The sequence below is a fragment of the Podarcis melisellensis genome (assembly GCF_964234715.1).
Source record: "Podarcis melisellensis genome assembly, chromosome: 2".
NCBI classification, from domain to species: domain Eukaryota; kingdom Metazoa; phylum Chordata; class Lepidosauria; order Squamata; family Lacertidae; genus Podarcis; species Podarcis melisellensis.
Genome location: NC_138529.1, coordinates 125023558 through 125039460, shown reverse-complemented (window position 1 = coordinate 125039460; position 15903 = coordinate 125023558). Strand labels below are relative to the sequence as shown.

Here is a 15903-nt window from a genome sequence, read left to right as displayed (position 1 = left end):
GGATGTGACGCACACTCAGAACCCTTAACCATTTAAGTTCTGAACACTCACATTACAGTGGGGAAAAGAATATGCAAATTAAAAGCATATGCAGATGACCTTGTAATTACAGTTGAAGACCCTAAGAACTCTCTTCCAAAAGTTTTAGAAAAAATACAGGAGTATGGGCAAGTGGCAGGTTTTAAGTTGAATAAAGATAAGACAAAGTTGTTAGTGAAAAATCCAGCAGGAGAAAATAAAAAATTACAGAAAAATTTAGAAATAGAAATCCAGAGAAAAGTCAAATACTTAAGACAATTATGAAAATACCTGGAATGAAATAAAAAGGAATCTAGAAATTTGGGGAAGAATGAATTTGTCCTTATTAGGGAGAATTGCAGCGATCAAGATGAACGCACTGCCAAAAGTATTATTTTTATTTCGGTCAGTGCCGGGAATCAGTAACCCAGCATGCTTCAAGAAACGACAGAAGGACATTTCAAAATCTATTTGGAAAGGGAAGAAGCCAAGGTATGATAAAGGCAAAGTAAATAAAGGATTTACAATCATATAAGAAGAAGGTCACTCTTACAAGTTTGGGAAAGATACAAATGTAATGAATGGCATGGCTTGCATGGACCTGAAAGATGGCTGAAGACACCACAGACCTGTGGACTGTATTCCTTAATTTATAGGCACGCCTACCAAGGCCAAAAAATGCATCCTGTTAAGGTGCCCTGGGGTTATGTGGATCTGTGAGGAAGTGAAGGAGAACTTCTCTCTCTCTCTCTCTCTCTCTCTCTCTCTCTCTCTCTCTCTCTCTCTCTCTCTCTCCCACTGTCCCCCCCCCTTTTGGCTGGGTTTCTACATCCTTCTGGCAGGCAGAAATCCAGCAGGTGGGGAGGATTTCCTTTCAATATTGTCGCTGGAATGTTTGCAGTTGAAAAAGCATGTAAACGTAATAGGCCGTATAGTAACAATTGCAAAGTTATTTACTAGAAACTACTTCTCTAGAATTAGATACAGATTCTCATAATGTCAAAATCGACATCGTATCATAATATATTAAAATGTAGCTTTTCAGTTGACCCCCAAGTCCAGTCTGTACAAAATACAGCTCCTATTTGGTCCGTGCCGTAGTACATTCTTTTCTACTTTCTTGACTCTTGTCTTTTTCTGTCTGGTGTCTTCCCTTGAGGAGTAGCATGAAATAATCTTCTAAGTGATTGGGATAAAGAGGATCGGGTTGGCAGACCAAAAAGACTGGCCCTGATAGATGCCGCCTAGGCAGGCGAGGCGAGGATTCCGGGCTTTTCCCTTCCTCAGCGGTGCAGAGGGCGAAATCCTTTTGGAATGTTTGCAGGGACCGGGAGCTTCCCTCGGATCACTGTCCTGGATTCCTTGGAAGGGATTTCTGCACCAGGTCAAGGGATTTTTGACCCCCCAATTCCCCCCCCGACACCCAAGGAGGCGAGTGTACCTAAAGCAGGAAGAGGTCCTTGCTGACCTCCAGGCTAGGGGGCAGCGAGCCGGGGGGCGCCTCCCTCCCCCCCCGGCGCCCCCTTCCTTCCCCGCCTTGCTTTGGCCCCCGGGATCCCTTCGCCCCCTTCAGTGCTGCGTCTCCTTTTCCCTCTGCCCTGACTCTCCGCCCCCTGAGTTGGGGGTCTCCCCCCGCCAGGCATGACCTGAGCAGGGACCCCCAGGCCCCCTCCCTGCCCCCCTGGGACCCCCTTCTCCCCATGGCACCCTCAGGGGGCAGAGAGAGGAGACTCACCCGAGTCCAGGAGAGAGAAGAAGGCAGGGAGGCATGAGGGAGGGGCTTCTGCTCTGGAGGACCTTGCCCCCTCCCCCTCCACTTCCCGTCCTCTCTAGGAATCCCGCTCGGCTCCCTTTAACCCTTGCCAAGCCGAGTCCTCCCCTCCCTCCCCGCAGTTTTCCTGCTTCTGCGCCTGCGCCCTAGGGGCTGCCCCCTTCCCTCCCTCATCCCACCGGACGAACTGCCAGGGAGACGGGAAGGGGGGTCCATGGGGGGGTTGCCTCGGCTCTCCCCTCCCCCAACATGGAGGCTCCTGGATCCCGAGGAAAGGCTGGGAGGGAGAAGAGGCGAAGGGCTGCCCAGTGGCGGGAGATGCCGTGGGCTCAGCCATGGCTCCCTCCAGACACCCCCCCCCCAGGAACACCCTCCAGCTCAGGGAGGGGGGGAGGAGGGAGGGGGGCTTCCCAGCCAGGAGACCCCTCCCCCCTCCCGGGTTTTTCTTCTTCTGGAGCCGCTTTTCAGAGGAGGAAGAGTCTCGGGCCAGGAAGGAAAGGCAGACGCGACACGGGGGGGGGCAGGAGGGGGGGCAAAGCCAGGAGGGGGGCGGGGGTTGCTCAGGGGGGCAAATCAATAATAAGGATTGAATAAGGAAGGGGAAGACCAGGCTGGTGGAGAGAGGGGACCAGACTCCAGTTCGGAGCCAGAGGGACCCCGGCCCTCCTTTCCCCGAGTTTCCTGACAGAAAACCAGTTTCTCCGGGGCTCCCAGAACCACATGGAGGCAGGAGACCCCCATTTCCCACCCCAGAGCAGGGCTGGACCAATCAGAGGCCTCTCCATTGGGCAGCTGGCCAATCCCCTTTCAGATTCCCCGGGGCCTCCTCCTCTCCTTCGCCCGGTTTCCTGAGGGAGTTTTCCCCCTGAGTTTCCCTCATGGCTGCTCCCCTCCCAGGTCCTCCTTCATTTCTCCTTCCTTCTCTTCCTTTTCCTCTTTCCCCCTCATTATTTGGGGGCAGCTGGATTCCCCCAATGGCCAGGCAGGCCCAGGAGGAGCGCATGGAGGCAGCAGGGCCAGGAGAAGGCGTTTCCCGCCCTTTTCCGAAATAGGAGGGGACGCCATTTTGTTTTTCCCTGAGACGCCATGGCTCCCCTGTGGGCCCCGGGGGTCCCAGGCTCTTGGGGTCTCTCCTCCCGGATGAAGGAGGGCGGCACCTTTGGTCCTCAGCCACCTCCCTGCCATGATGGCTTGGCCTCCACAGGGCAGCCTCTCTCCTCGCCATGTTGCCCCACGGAGGAGGCCTCTCCCTTGGGAGACGCCAGGCAAGCGGCCTGGGGGGATCCGCCACGTTCTGCGCCAGGACAGGCGAAGGGGGCCAGGAGGGAAAGCCCCTCTCTGTCTCAGAGGCCCAAGGAGGAGAATAATAATAATAATAATAATAATAATAATAATTATTATTTTGTCCCCTCAGAGGTGGAGGGTTCCCTCAGGGGAATTTGACCCCCAGACCAGCATCCTTGGTCTCCCTAAGAGTCAGCACTATGTAGCAGGAAACCCCCCCCATCATCCAGTTTGTACAAACTTCACACACACTCACACACTACATACGCCACACTTCTGTTATAAATTCATAGAAAAATCAACCATACATCAGATTTGCATTGTTCCATTTTTATTTTATTCCATATGACAAGGACTATCAAAAGGGGGTGGCTTGGTTCTGGTCAGCCATAATCCCTTCACCATCTCAGCACATCCACAGGAGCCCTGTCCAGTTGTTATGCCAACCCTGATGGTCCCAGACAGAAGACAATCAAGATCACAAAGAACTTGCATATGGGAGTGGATTCAGCATGGATTGAAACAAAGGACACTGATCAGATCTTCCCTCAGGGGGCAGGAAACTGCAAACTCTCCTTTGTCTCCTAGAAGTTCCTGGAAGGGGAGGGGGGAAAGGAGGAACCAGCCAGGTGACAAGACACTCAGGTTACCACCAACTCCTCCCTCAACCCCTCCTTTCTGTAATGTATGCATGATGTTTCTGGGGGTGGGCTTGACCTAAAGGTAAAGGTAAAGGTACCCCTGCCCGTACGGGCCAGTCTTGCCAGACTCTGGGGTTGTGCGCCCATCTCACTCAAGAGGCCAGGGGCCAGCGCTGTCCGGAGACACTTCCGGGTCACGTGGCCAGCGTGACAAAGCTGCATCTGGCGAGCCAGAGCCGCATACGGAAACGCCGTTTACCTTCCTGCTGGTAAGCGGTCCCTATTTATCTACTTGCACCCGGAGGTGCTTTCGAACTGCTAGGTTGGCAGGCGCTGGGACCGAGCAGCGGGAGCGCACCCCGCCGCAGGGATTCGAACCGCCGACCATGCGATCGGCAAGTCCTAGGCGCTGAGGCTTTAACCCACAGCGCCACCTGCGTCCCCATGGGCTTGACCTAGAGGAGGAGAATTTCAAAAGTTTTTATAAGACCTTGCACACTATTCTTCTGAGTCTTTCCTCTCTCTTGCAAGTGAGGGGAACACCCTGTTGTAACAGTTCAATAAAGTCCAAGCCTACAGGCTGCTGTTTTGCTCCAAGTTATCCTGGTTGGTGTCTTTGTTTGTCCAAGGGAGCCCTCGGATTTACTAGAAGGGCTCCACCTGCAGGCCATGGGGAAAGGGGGGCTCTTCCCCAGACGAGGCAGGAGACTCCCCTGCTGGCCCCTCGGGGCCCCAGGAACCCTTTCTGGATGGCCCTCGCTTGCTCCCCAGATGGGCCAAGAAATCTGTTCCTCCCCCTCAGGAGGTAGTTGAACAGAAGTTGCCCACACTCCGGATCCCTGCGGAACTGGGGTCCTCCCAGTCCAGGCCAGACAAGAAAGAGAGGGAACTCGATGCAGCTGATGGACTATATGCAACTGGCCGAGATGACTGGCAGAATCCGAGACCTGGGAGAAGAGAGGGTTGAAGAAGACCAACGGATGGCCAATGGAGCCCAGTGGGGGACTGGGGAACTGGCTGAACTGGGGTCCTCCAAGAACGAGAGGGAGCTCGCAGAAGAGGAAGCCATTGCGGAGAAGAACCGGACTTGGCTGTTCTCTGCTGAGGGTCTCCTGCCTTTCTTCCAAAGCTTCCTGGGGGTGCCATGGCCAGAGGAAGACACAGTCCCCCCCCGAAGGGCCCTGGGGAGCAAGCAGAGCCTGCCTCAGTTTCCTTCCCCAAGGCCTTGGAGGAACCTTGGCGTGCGGAAGGAGGAACCCCAAATGGAGCACAGGCTCCTGGCAAATGGGGAGTCTTGATACAATACAATATTCTTTATTGTCATTCTCCCATACAGAACCACGAAATTGAAAAAATGTACATCAGACATTCAAAAACCAACAAGCCTGCTATCCCAGCTATCCCAACCTGGTTAGCCCCCTAAAAACTCTTAATACCCCATAATTAAAGACAATATACTCCCATAGAGACTACCTTACACTGCATTTAAAGCCAAAATCACAATTGAATAGAAACTGTTCCTCAGGCAGCTAGTCCTAGTCTTTATAACCCTGTACCTTCTTCCAGAAGGCAGAAGCTGAAAGAGATCATTTCCGGGGTGCGCACTATCCTGCACTATCTCTGCAGCTTTCTTCTCTAGCACCTTCTGCAAATGCCTGCAGGGCCATGAGTAGTATGCATGAAAACATCAATGCTAAATTGCAATAAGGGGAGAAAGTACTCTTGACAAGGTGTATACGAACACTGGACGGGCATATGAGGCGCACCTCGGTGGCTCAGATCATGTGTCCCTGCTTCTGACACCAGTGTACAAACCCCTCAGGAAACAAGGCCAGCTACAAACACGGATGGTTACAGTGTGGCCTCTCAGCAGTTGCAGGACTGTTTCCAGGAGACCGATTGGAATATGTTCGACCATCAGGATCTAGAAAACTTCTACATCAACTGTCTTAGATTCGGCACAGGAAATGCACCAGGGAAAGGTATTTTAAGCTGTATCCGAATAGGAAGCCCTGGATGACGGGAGAGGTTAGGAGATTCTTGAAGGCCAGAAACTCTGCTTTTAGAACTGGGGACCGTATGGTATAGAAAGAGCAAACTTGAAGAGGGGTATCAGGAAATCAAAAGCGGAGTACAGAGGAAGAATCGAGGACCATCTGAGAAATCTTGATACTAGACAAATGTGGCAGGGAGTTCAACATCTGACTGGTTATAAATCGAGAAATACATCAGCGGTAGAGAGTACTGCTTCCTTGGTGGGAGAGTTGAAGACCTTTTTTGCCCGATTTGAGGTGACACCAACAGTGACTCCAACAGGGATGTCAGAGCTATTGGCCTCACTACCTGCAGGAAATGCTGTCAGGGTGGAAGAGGGAGAAGCGAGGCAAATATGAAAGGCGGTAAACACGAGGAAGGCTATGGGCCCGAATGGGGTGGCTGGCAGGGTGCTAAGAGATTGTTCGGACCAACTGGCAGGAATCTTTATGAAGATTTTTAACCAGACTCTGGCCCAAGCTGCCGTTCCACCCTGTCTAAAATCTGGTACCATTATACCCCTGCCAAAAAACCCCCAAAGATAGACAGTCTGAATGATTTTCGCCCTGTGGCGTTGACACCCATTATAATGAAATGTTTCAAAAAACTGGCAAGGAACCGTATCATATCTCGTCTGCCAGTAGGACTTGACCCTCACCAGTTTGCGTACGAGGCAAAGAGATCCACGGAGGATGCTGTGGCAATGGCTTGACATGGTGTCCTGACTCATTTGGAGAAGAAAGGGAACTATGCAAGATTGTTATTTGTAGACTTTAGTTCTGCATTTAATACTATTCTTCCGCATAGATTGGTGCCCAAACTATTAGACCTGGGACTTCCACCATGTTTCTGCAGGTGGATATTATATTTTCTATCAAACTGTTCCCAGCGGGTCAGGATGGATTCCCACGATCCAGTTGTCTACGAATATCATCTGTTAGGGCAACCAGAGCCGTCTCCGTCCCAAAACCAGGACGGAAACCGGACTGAAATGGATCTAATGCCAATGTTTCCTCCAGAAACCTACCAAGTTGTTTAGCAACCGCTCTCTCAATTACCTTCTTCCATACCTGGGTAAGGTAATTGAGAGAGCGGTTGCTAAACAACTTGGTAGGTTTCTGGAGGAAACATTGGCATTAGATCCATTTCAGTCCGGTTTCCGTCCTGGTTTTGGGACGGAGACTGGGCGGTAATTGGATAGGTCTAAGGGATCTAATGAAGTTTTCTTTAAGAGTGGACACATCACTGCTTCCTTCAGTTCCCCTGGGAATGTCCATGTGTCAAGGGACAAATTGATAATTTCAACCAGGGGGGTCCGCGCAACATCTGGACACTCCCTAATCAGCCAAGACGGGCACGGATCAAGGAGGCAAGTGGTGGGCCTACCAACTTGGAGGAATCTATCCACATCAGCAGGGAGTATCCAATCGAAATAGTCCAACACTGGACCTGAAGTCAGTCGAGGGGCCTCCAGTTCAGTCATTGTATCTAAATTGGCAGGGAGGTCACGGCGGAGCAACAGGACTTTCTCCGCAAAAAAGCTCGCGAATGCCTCACAGCTGTGGGTCGAATTTGTGCTTAAATTTGGTTGTCCTCCTAAGGACGTTATTGACCTAATTATTCTAAAAAGTTGTGCCGGGCGAGAGCTAGCGGATGCAATGGAAGCTGCAAAGTAAGATTTCTTAGCAGCTTTCATAGCCATCGCATAGGCTTTCATAAGCGTCCTATAAGATGTTCTTGAGGCTCCATCAGGGGTCCGTCACCATACTCGCTCTAGCCGTCTGAGATCCCGCTTCATTTTCCAGAGCTCCTCAGTAAACCAAGGGGCCCGGTTTCGACGGGGTCGCAGAGGGCGCTTAGGCGCGATCTCATCAATGGCTGCTAAGAACCGATTATTCCAGTCCTCAACAAGGTCATCTAATGAGTCGCCAAGAGGAGCAGGGTTCCGCAAGGCTTGTTGGAATCTTATCAGGATCCATCAGTTTTCGCGGATGAGCCCAAATAGGTTCGCCACCTGAGCCAGGGAGGAGCAGGAAGTCAATCCTGGCTTTCAAAGCGTAGTGATCAGACCATGGCACTTCCACAGCAGGGAGCATGATCACATCTATGCCAGCCCCAAAGATCAGATCCAGCGTGTGGCCTGCTTGATGAGTGGGGCCCAAAACAAACTGGGAGAGCCCTAGTGGTGCCATGGAAGTCACTAGGTCCAGAGCCTGTGAGGAGGGAGCGGCATCGGCATGGACGTTGAAGTCTCCTAAAACCAGTAGGTTTGGGAACTCCAAGGCCCAGCCCGCCACCACCTCCAGCAGATCTGACAGGGTGGCTGCAGGTGTGCTGGGTGGTCGGTACACCAGCCAGACAGCCAAGCTCTCCTTGGTGCCCCACACGAGACCAACACATTCAATGCCGGAGATCGCCAGTGATGGCAGAGCTCTGAAAGAACAATCCTCCCGGAATAACAACGCTACTCCTCCCCCCCGACCCACAGTCCTCAATTGATGGAGGACAAAGAAACCTGGGGGTATCATCTCATGTAGGGAGACTACTTCGCCTTCCCGTACCCAGGTCTCCGTCACGCAAGCCAGGTCAATCCCCTGTGAGGCAAAAAAGTCACACATGCTGGCAGTTTTGTTGCCTATGGACCTGGCATTGCACAGCACCAATGACAGAGGTGTGTAATCCTTGCTCTCCCTACCCTCATCCCTTGGGATGGGGCGTAGATTGGAAGGGGTTCGAGGATCACTGCATCTCGAAACCCTTCGCTGATAGAGATATCTAGCCCCACCGCCATTCCTCCCTAGCCCTTCAATTGTGGAAATCCCAGATCCCATACTAGCCTCCCCAATAGATGGGTAGCATCCCCTCAATAACAAGTCATCCTTGGGCCAGGACTCCTGGGTCAAAATGGTATGGGAAAGAGGTGGAGGTCTGATAGGGTAAGTATCCCTAGAAGATAAAACCCAACCAACCGCACCCCAAGCGGGGGAGACAGTCCCATGGTGTTTCATTAACTGTCAATCCCCCTCTCCCTCCTGGGTTAATTGGAGGATTGTTGGTTCTATCTGTGGCTGTGGGAGTATTAATGAGGTATGTGTTATAAAATGTGGATCACTGGCCAACAAAGAGCCAGATTCGAATTCGGAAGATCTGTCCATCCTGTCTCGCCAGGAGTACAGTAGAGAAGGCTGATCATTCAGAGTTGGTGCTGGATATCTCCAGATTGTCAGCAACATAGAGTTCTTTAGGTGTTGTTGCCATAGAAATGTCGGAGGCACCAAATTCCTCATCTAATTCGGTGTCGTTTGAAAAGGGAACAGGGAGTTGCACTGATGTCTTTCTACGGGATAAAGAGCTGTTGGACGTCTTTAAATATTGTGCTCTAGGCTCTACTGTCCTTATATTTTGGGTAGAAATCTCAGTCTTTATACTCATTAGCCTCTTCTTCAGGTCTTGTAATTCTAGGCTTACAAAGTTCTTTTCTTCCTTCGGGCAATTAGTATTTCTAGTGTTGAGCTTGGTTTCCTTTATCCGCATTAGCTTTGACTCTATGCAAGGGACCAATCGCCTCCTAGTTTCGTCCTTAAATACCCTCACTGGGCGGAGAGAATGGAACCACCATAGGGTATCCTTTATCTCCATGAGTCGAGATGGGAGGGTTGATGACCTAAAGGTCATAAATAGGCGCATGGTGTTTCTCAAGGTAGGCAGGAAGTGGAAATTTTCTAGATCTACATTTCGGTAATGGTAATTCAGGAGCTGAGACAAGGACATAGTAATCTGTCTGCGGTTCAGCCACCTGTGAGTGTATCGGTGAATCTCAGGCATTATCTGGTTCGTTTGCAAGACTTGACAGGACCTCACTTCATCCATAGTTTGAGTTGGTGAGTTGTAACAGAGTCATTTCTTATCATCCTTTTAAGCCCTTGGACATTTAAAGGGGAGGAACTAGTATCCAATTGTTTCTCAATGTTAACTATTTTGGTGAGGATTTCATTCAGTCTTTGGAGAACCAGAACCATAGTTTCTGCAAACAACATGCAAATCTCTTGGTAGGGATGCGTATCCCGAATTGGTGGAAAGCAGGCTCCTCTGATATCTTGTTCTAGAGGCATGGGTGGGTCAGCGTTAGGAGTGGGAGGAATCCCTCCTGCTCCTGCTCTTGCCCTCTTGGTCGGATTAGCTTTTTTCTGGGAGGAGGGGGGTCGGGTCATTGACATCCTCCTTAAGGGGGGGTGAGGTTCCCCCAACGTTGCTACTCACTGTTTGTTCTATTTGCTCCAATTTCTTGGTTTCCTCAACCCACTCTGTTTCTGAGCGAGGACAGATGGCGTTGGCTCTCTGCCGATTCTTTGTTTTAGAGAAACTGTGAGTCCCAATAATGGTCTTCTGGCTCTTTGCACCTCGTTTTCTCCTTCCAGCAGGCATTCTCAATATTTTAATTTTTTATTTAATATTTTTTGTTTTATTTCTCTTTTTTGGTTTCCCCTCTGTATGAATTCTTTGATGGGAAGTGAGATGGGAGCTCCGTCTGAAGCTCTTTCCACATTTCAAGCACTGATAGGGTTTCTCCCCTGTGTGAATTCTATGATGGCAAGTGAGATGGGAACTATTAGTGAAGCTCTTTCCACACTCCAAGCACTGATAGGGTTTCTCCCCTGAATGAATTCTGCGATGGGAAGTGAGATGGGAGCTATGAGTGAAGCTCTTTCCACATTCCAAGCATTGATAGGGTTTCTCCCCTGTATGAATTCTGTGATGCGAAGTGAGATGGACCCTCTGACTGAAGTTCTTTCCACATTCCAAGCAGTTATACGGTTTATGCCCTCTATGAACTCTTTGATGGGAAATGAGAGTGTCCTTCCGGCTGAAGCTTTTCCCACATTCGAAGCACTGATAGGGTTTCTCCCCTGTATGAATTATTTGATGGGAAGTGAGATTCCCCTTCTGACTGAAGCTCTTTCCACATTCCAAGCACTGATAGGGTTTCTCCCCTGTATGAATTCTTTGATGCGAAGTGAGACTCTGCCTGTGACTGAAGCTTTTTCCACATTCCAAGCAGTGATACGCTTTCTTCATACGCCCTTTATGAACTCTTTGATGGAAAATGAGATAGTCCTTCCGGCTGAAGCTCTTCCTGCATTCAAAGCACTGGTAGGGTTTCTCCCCTGTATGAGTTCTTTGATGCAAAGTGAGCTTGGCCCCCTCCCCGAAGCTCTTCCCACATTCAAAGCACTGAAAGGGTTTTTCTCCTGTATGAGTTCTTTGATGAAAAGTGAGACTGTTTCTGACACTAAAGCTCTTCCCACATTCCAGGCAATGATAGGGTTTCTCCCCTGTATGGACTCTTCTATGCAAAGCAAGATCACCTTTCTGACGAAAGCTCTTCCCACATTCCAAGCATTGATAGGGTTTCTCCCCTGTATGAATTCTCTGATGAGAGGTGAGATGTCCACTTTGACTAAAGCTCTTTCCACATTCCAAGCACTGATAGGGTTTTTCTCCTGTATGAATTCTGCGATGGGAAGTGAGACTGGAGCTATCAGTGAAGCTCTTTCCACATTCCAAGCACTGATAGGGTTTCTCCCCTGTATGAGTTCTTTGATGCAAAGTGAGCTTGGCCCCCTCCCTGAAGCTCTTCCCACATTCCAAGCACTGATAGGGTTTGTCCCCTGTATGAATTTTTCGATGGGAAGTGAGATTCCCCTTCTGACTGAAGCTCTTTCCACATTCCAAGCACTGATAGGGTTTCTCCCTTGTATGAATTCTGTGATGGGAAGTGAGATGGGAGCTATTAGTGAAGCTTATTCCACATTCCAAGCACTGATAGGGTTTTTCTCCTGTATGAGTTCTTTGATGCAAAGTGAAAGTAGTACTGTGCCTGAAGCTCTTCCCACATTCCAAGCACTGATAGGGTTTCTCCCCTGTATGAGTTCTTTGATGCAAAGTGAAAGTAGTACTGTGCCTGAAGCTCTTCCCACATTCCAAGCACTGATAGGGTTTCTCCCCGGTATGAATTCTTTGATGCAAAGTGAGATTCCGGCGGTTACTGAAGCTCTTTCCACATTCTCTGCACTGATACAATTTCTCCCTGCTCTGTCCTCTTTTGTGTGCAGTGAGGCTATCCCTCTGAACGAAACTCTTTCTTTGATGGGAGGTGTCCTGGGAGCTCTGACGGATGTTCTCTCCACACTCTGAATGTTTATATGATTTCTCCACTATGTGGATTCTCTTGTGCTCCCCCTTGTTCTTCCCTTCCAGTTCATCTCCATCTGCAATGAAGAGAGAAGCGAATTAGAGCCTCAGGAGGAAATGGAGCTCCAGATCATTGAACAAAGTTAATGAATGCTTGTGATAGAGGAAGAACTAAAAATAGTTAGATGTGGGGCCTTTCTATAGTTTTCACTGCCTTTGTTGGCCGGTATTTACTGAAATATTGCTTGGCTTTTATCTGGAATGGATTTTGTTCTGGCTCAAACCTGGAATCCACTCCATCTCCAAGGTCAGTCATCTCTTTGGTCAATCAAATGCAAACAGAAGCAAAAACAACAAGCCTGACAGAATTTACATCAACTTCCCTAAAAACTCTGAAGCCGGCATTTAAGAAGGCCTGGGTGGTTCAGAGAAGCCTGGTCACTGTTTTAAAAGGCATGACTAGACGCAGAACATTCACAGAGGAAACAGTTGGTATCCCTCCATTCTGGGTTCACGGTGGGAGATGTTAGAATCCCAGACGCTGTTGGTCTCCAGCCAAAGAGTTGAAGTTCATCACATACAGGTATGTATGGAACGTCCACGTCTCGTCTGTGAAACAAACAGCAACACCTTCCCCTGAACACTCCCCATCAGTTGTTGCCTCAATCTAGTTGGTCTAAATTTAAATTTATACGTAAATCGCTTTCTTCACTTTGAACTCCCCTCCCATGTCCATGAGGAGACCAACTCTGTATTTTTCATTAGCAACAGAAGAGGAAAAGTGACTATAACTCAGTTCAAACCAATTCATGAACCCAGAACTCATACACTGACCACTAATGATGAACCATATGTTATAGATATTCCTGCAAATTTATTCTGCTATTTTTGAAATGCAAATGGCATGCAAAGACTTAGTCTTCATATTTGTATCATTTATTAGTCCTATGATCCTTGTTTTTAAAAGCAAATAAGAAGTTATACCAAAAAGAAAAGGACAACACACAGAGGCCCCATCTGCATTCAGACTGCAAAGCAGGATCAGTGAGTTGTCTGACATTGGCAGGGCATTCAGATCACAGAACAGGTTTTAGACCTTTTGAGCTGCCAATACATCACGGTGACTGGGGAGCTGTGACCTATTCCTAGCTCAAATTGCCTGCAGATGATAAAGGTGCAGGCAGGCAGGTGGGGGAGCCCGAAAAGGTGCCCCCCTTCTCCATCTCCATCTGCCTGCCTGCCTCCCCCCACCCCCTAGCTGAGCAAGCCCCAATTCCTCTCTGGCTCCATCCCTCCATGTCCCCATCTCCCCTCCCCAGGGACTCACCAGATCTCTTGGAGGTCTCTGGGAGGGAACGCTCAGAGGTTGAGAGGAGTGATGTAGGAGACAACCTGACCAGGTCAACTGTCCATCTTCCCCCTTCCATCCTCACTAGGTTTGCAGAATCCATCCCTTTTATCCTTCCTGAGTCATGTAGTCAAAACGAGCTGCAGGGTCCTGGGAGAGAGGAAGAAGGAAAGGGAGCCTCAGAGGCCCTGCAGGGATTCTCCTGCCCCTGGAGAAGCACAAATGGGGCAGCCCCTTCCCAACAGAAGCCCCATTTCTATACCTCTCCAGTGGTTCCAATAAATCAGGTAGGCTACTTGCATGGCAATTAAAGACAAAACAAAAGGAGAGAGTAATAGAAAAATGAAAAATAATTGAAGATCCTAAAGAAATATGCAAAGAAAAATTAAATTACTATAGGAAATTTTACAGTGAAGAAGAAGACCAAGAGGAAATGGCACAAAATAGACTCCCGACAACAGCAGATTGGAAAATAGAACAACTAAATTTACCAACAGCGATGATGGAGGTGCAGCAATCTCAAAAGCAAAGATAGGAAAGTCCCCAGGTACGGATGGATTACTGGCGGCATTTTATAAGAAGTTAGAAGATATATTATCAAAACTAATGAAACAGTACTAAACGGAATTTTAAAAGAAGGAAGAATACCAAAATCATGGGAAGAAGCATTTATCACACTGATACCCAAACAAGGAGCAGATCCAACACTAATCAAAAATTATAGACCTATATCATTCTTCAATAATGATTATAAAATTTTTGCCAACATCCTAGCCAACAGATTAAAATAAAGTATTAAATGAAATAAAAAACAGAGATCAGGCTGGCTTCTTACCAGGCAGACACATGCACAATAAAATGAGAAACATAATTGATATTTTAGAATATTTAGAAGCACGATCAGATAAAAAAGCCATTTTGATGCTGATAGACACGGAATAGGTCTTCGACAACATCTCTTGGAGCTCCATTAAAAAAAACTACAGAAAAAACAGGACTCGGAGAAAATATTATTAGGGGTGTTGAGGCAATATATTGAAATCAGAGAGCCAAATTGATACTAAATTGTGAAATAAGAGAAGAATTTAAAGTAAGTAAGGGGACCAGGCAAGGCTGCCCCCTTTCGCCTCTACTTTTTATTACTAGAATTCTTAGCAATGACAACAAGGAGTGATCAAGGCATAAAAGGTCTAACAATGGGGAAGAAGTCGCACAAGATGAAGGCCTTTGCAGACAATTTAATTCTAACTACAGGTCTGCTATGAAACCTCCGATGTATAAATTAATTAACCAATATCAGCTGTAAAAATAAAACTTTCAAAATTAGGAACCCGAAATCAGGAGGGAAGGAAGTCAGTTAGTGTGTATTATGTATTAGCTTATTTCTATTTTATTTCTTGTCTTTTACCCATTTCCCCCCACTTTTTTGGTGCCCTTTATCGCTTTTTTCTTTTTCTTCTTCTTTTTTTCTCCTGATATTTGATTTAATGAGTACTTGAACTAATGAGTACTTGTATTTGTTTCTTTTACTTTTTTGTGCTGTCTTAATTGTTTGTTTTCTTTTTTGTGTGTGTGTGACAAATGAAACCTAATAAAAAGAATTAAAAAAAAAATTCTAACTACAGTGGTGCCCTGCAAGACGAATGCCTCGCAAGACGAAAAACTCGCTAGACGAAAGGGTTTTGCGGTTTTTGAGCTGCTTCGCAAGACGAATTTCCCTATGGGCTTGATTCGCAAGACGAAAACGTCTTGCGAGTTTGTTCGCTTTCTTCTTAAAGCCGCTTGAAGAGGTGCAGTTGCAACGGACCGTGCTTCGCAAGACGAAAAACATCGCAAGACAAAAAGACTCGCAGAACGAATTAATTTCGTCTTGCGAAGCACCACTGTACTGAAAATCAGGAGGAAAGCATACCAAAAATAATAAGGAAAGTCCTTGAATTTGGAAGTCACAGGATTTAAATTAAATAAAAATAAGACTACTATGCTAGCAAAAAAATATGTCAACACAGGGAAAAGAAGAACTAAAGAAAATATCAGGATTGGAAATAGTAAATAAAACTACGTATTTCGGAATCTGGCTGACAAATGAAAACGCCAACCTATTTAAAGACAATTATATTAAAACTCTGACCAAACTGCGGGAGGCAGTGGAAGACAGGAGTGCCTGGCGTGCTCTGGTCCATGGGGTTACAAAGAGTGGGACACAACTAAACGACTAAACAACAACATATTAAAACATGGAAAGAAATCAATTTTGAATCATATAATAAGAAAATTGATATATAGAGTATGGGAAAAACATAAAGTGGTGTTAGAACCTAAAACCCCCTGGTGGATTTCACCTCAAGAAGCAATAACTGGGGAAAAGAAAAATATGGAATTGAATTGGGCCACTTTCACTGCCTTGTTGTGACGAAGGGGCTTGAATAACTCAGAGAAGCTATGAGCTAAGCTGTGCGGACAGGTCATAGTGGAGAGTTTAGACCAAACGTGATCCACCTGGAGCAGGAACCGGCCAGCCACTCCAGTATCCCTGCCAAGAAAACTCCATGGACAAAGACAACAGGCATCTAAAAGTTATGACGCTGGAAGATGAGCCCCTCAGGTCGGAAGGC

General features: G+C 47.8%; 1 protein-coding gene and 1 long non-coding RNA gene across 4 annotated transcripts in view; both read right to left on the bottom strand.

The window, feature by feature from the left end:
• The window catches only part of LOC309365405, a 54043-nt gene extending 48634 nt beyond the window's left edge, over nt 1–5409 (bottom strand). Inside the window, exon 1 of the long non-coding RNA XR_014166113.1 lies at nt 5016–5409. This is a non-coding gene — a long non-coding RNA (uncharacterized lncRNA). The remainder of the gene's footprint in view (nt 1–5015) is intronic.
• A 4339-nt stretch (nt 5410–9748) lies between these two features.
• Nucleotides 9749–15903, bottom strand: part of LOC309364567 (uncharacterized protein) — a 48255-nt gene continuing 42100 nt past the window's right edge. For all 3 annotated transcript variants that reach the window (XM_081902154.1, XM_081902153.1, XM_081902152.1), the window contains 2 exons: nt 13268–13438; nt 9749–12017 (listed from right to left, as the gene is read on the bottom strand). In XM_081902154.1, the coding sequence (XP_081758280.1) occupies nt 10192–12017; nt 13268–13391 (1950 nt within the window). In that variant the 5' untranslated portion in view covers nt 13392–13438 and the 3' untranslated portion in view covers nt 9749–10191. The remainder of the gene's footprint in view (nt 12018–13267; nt 13439–15903) is intronic.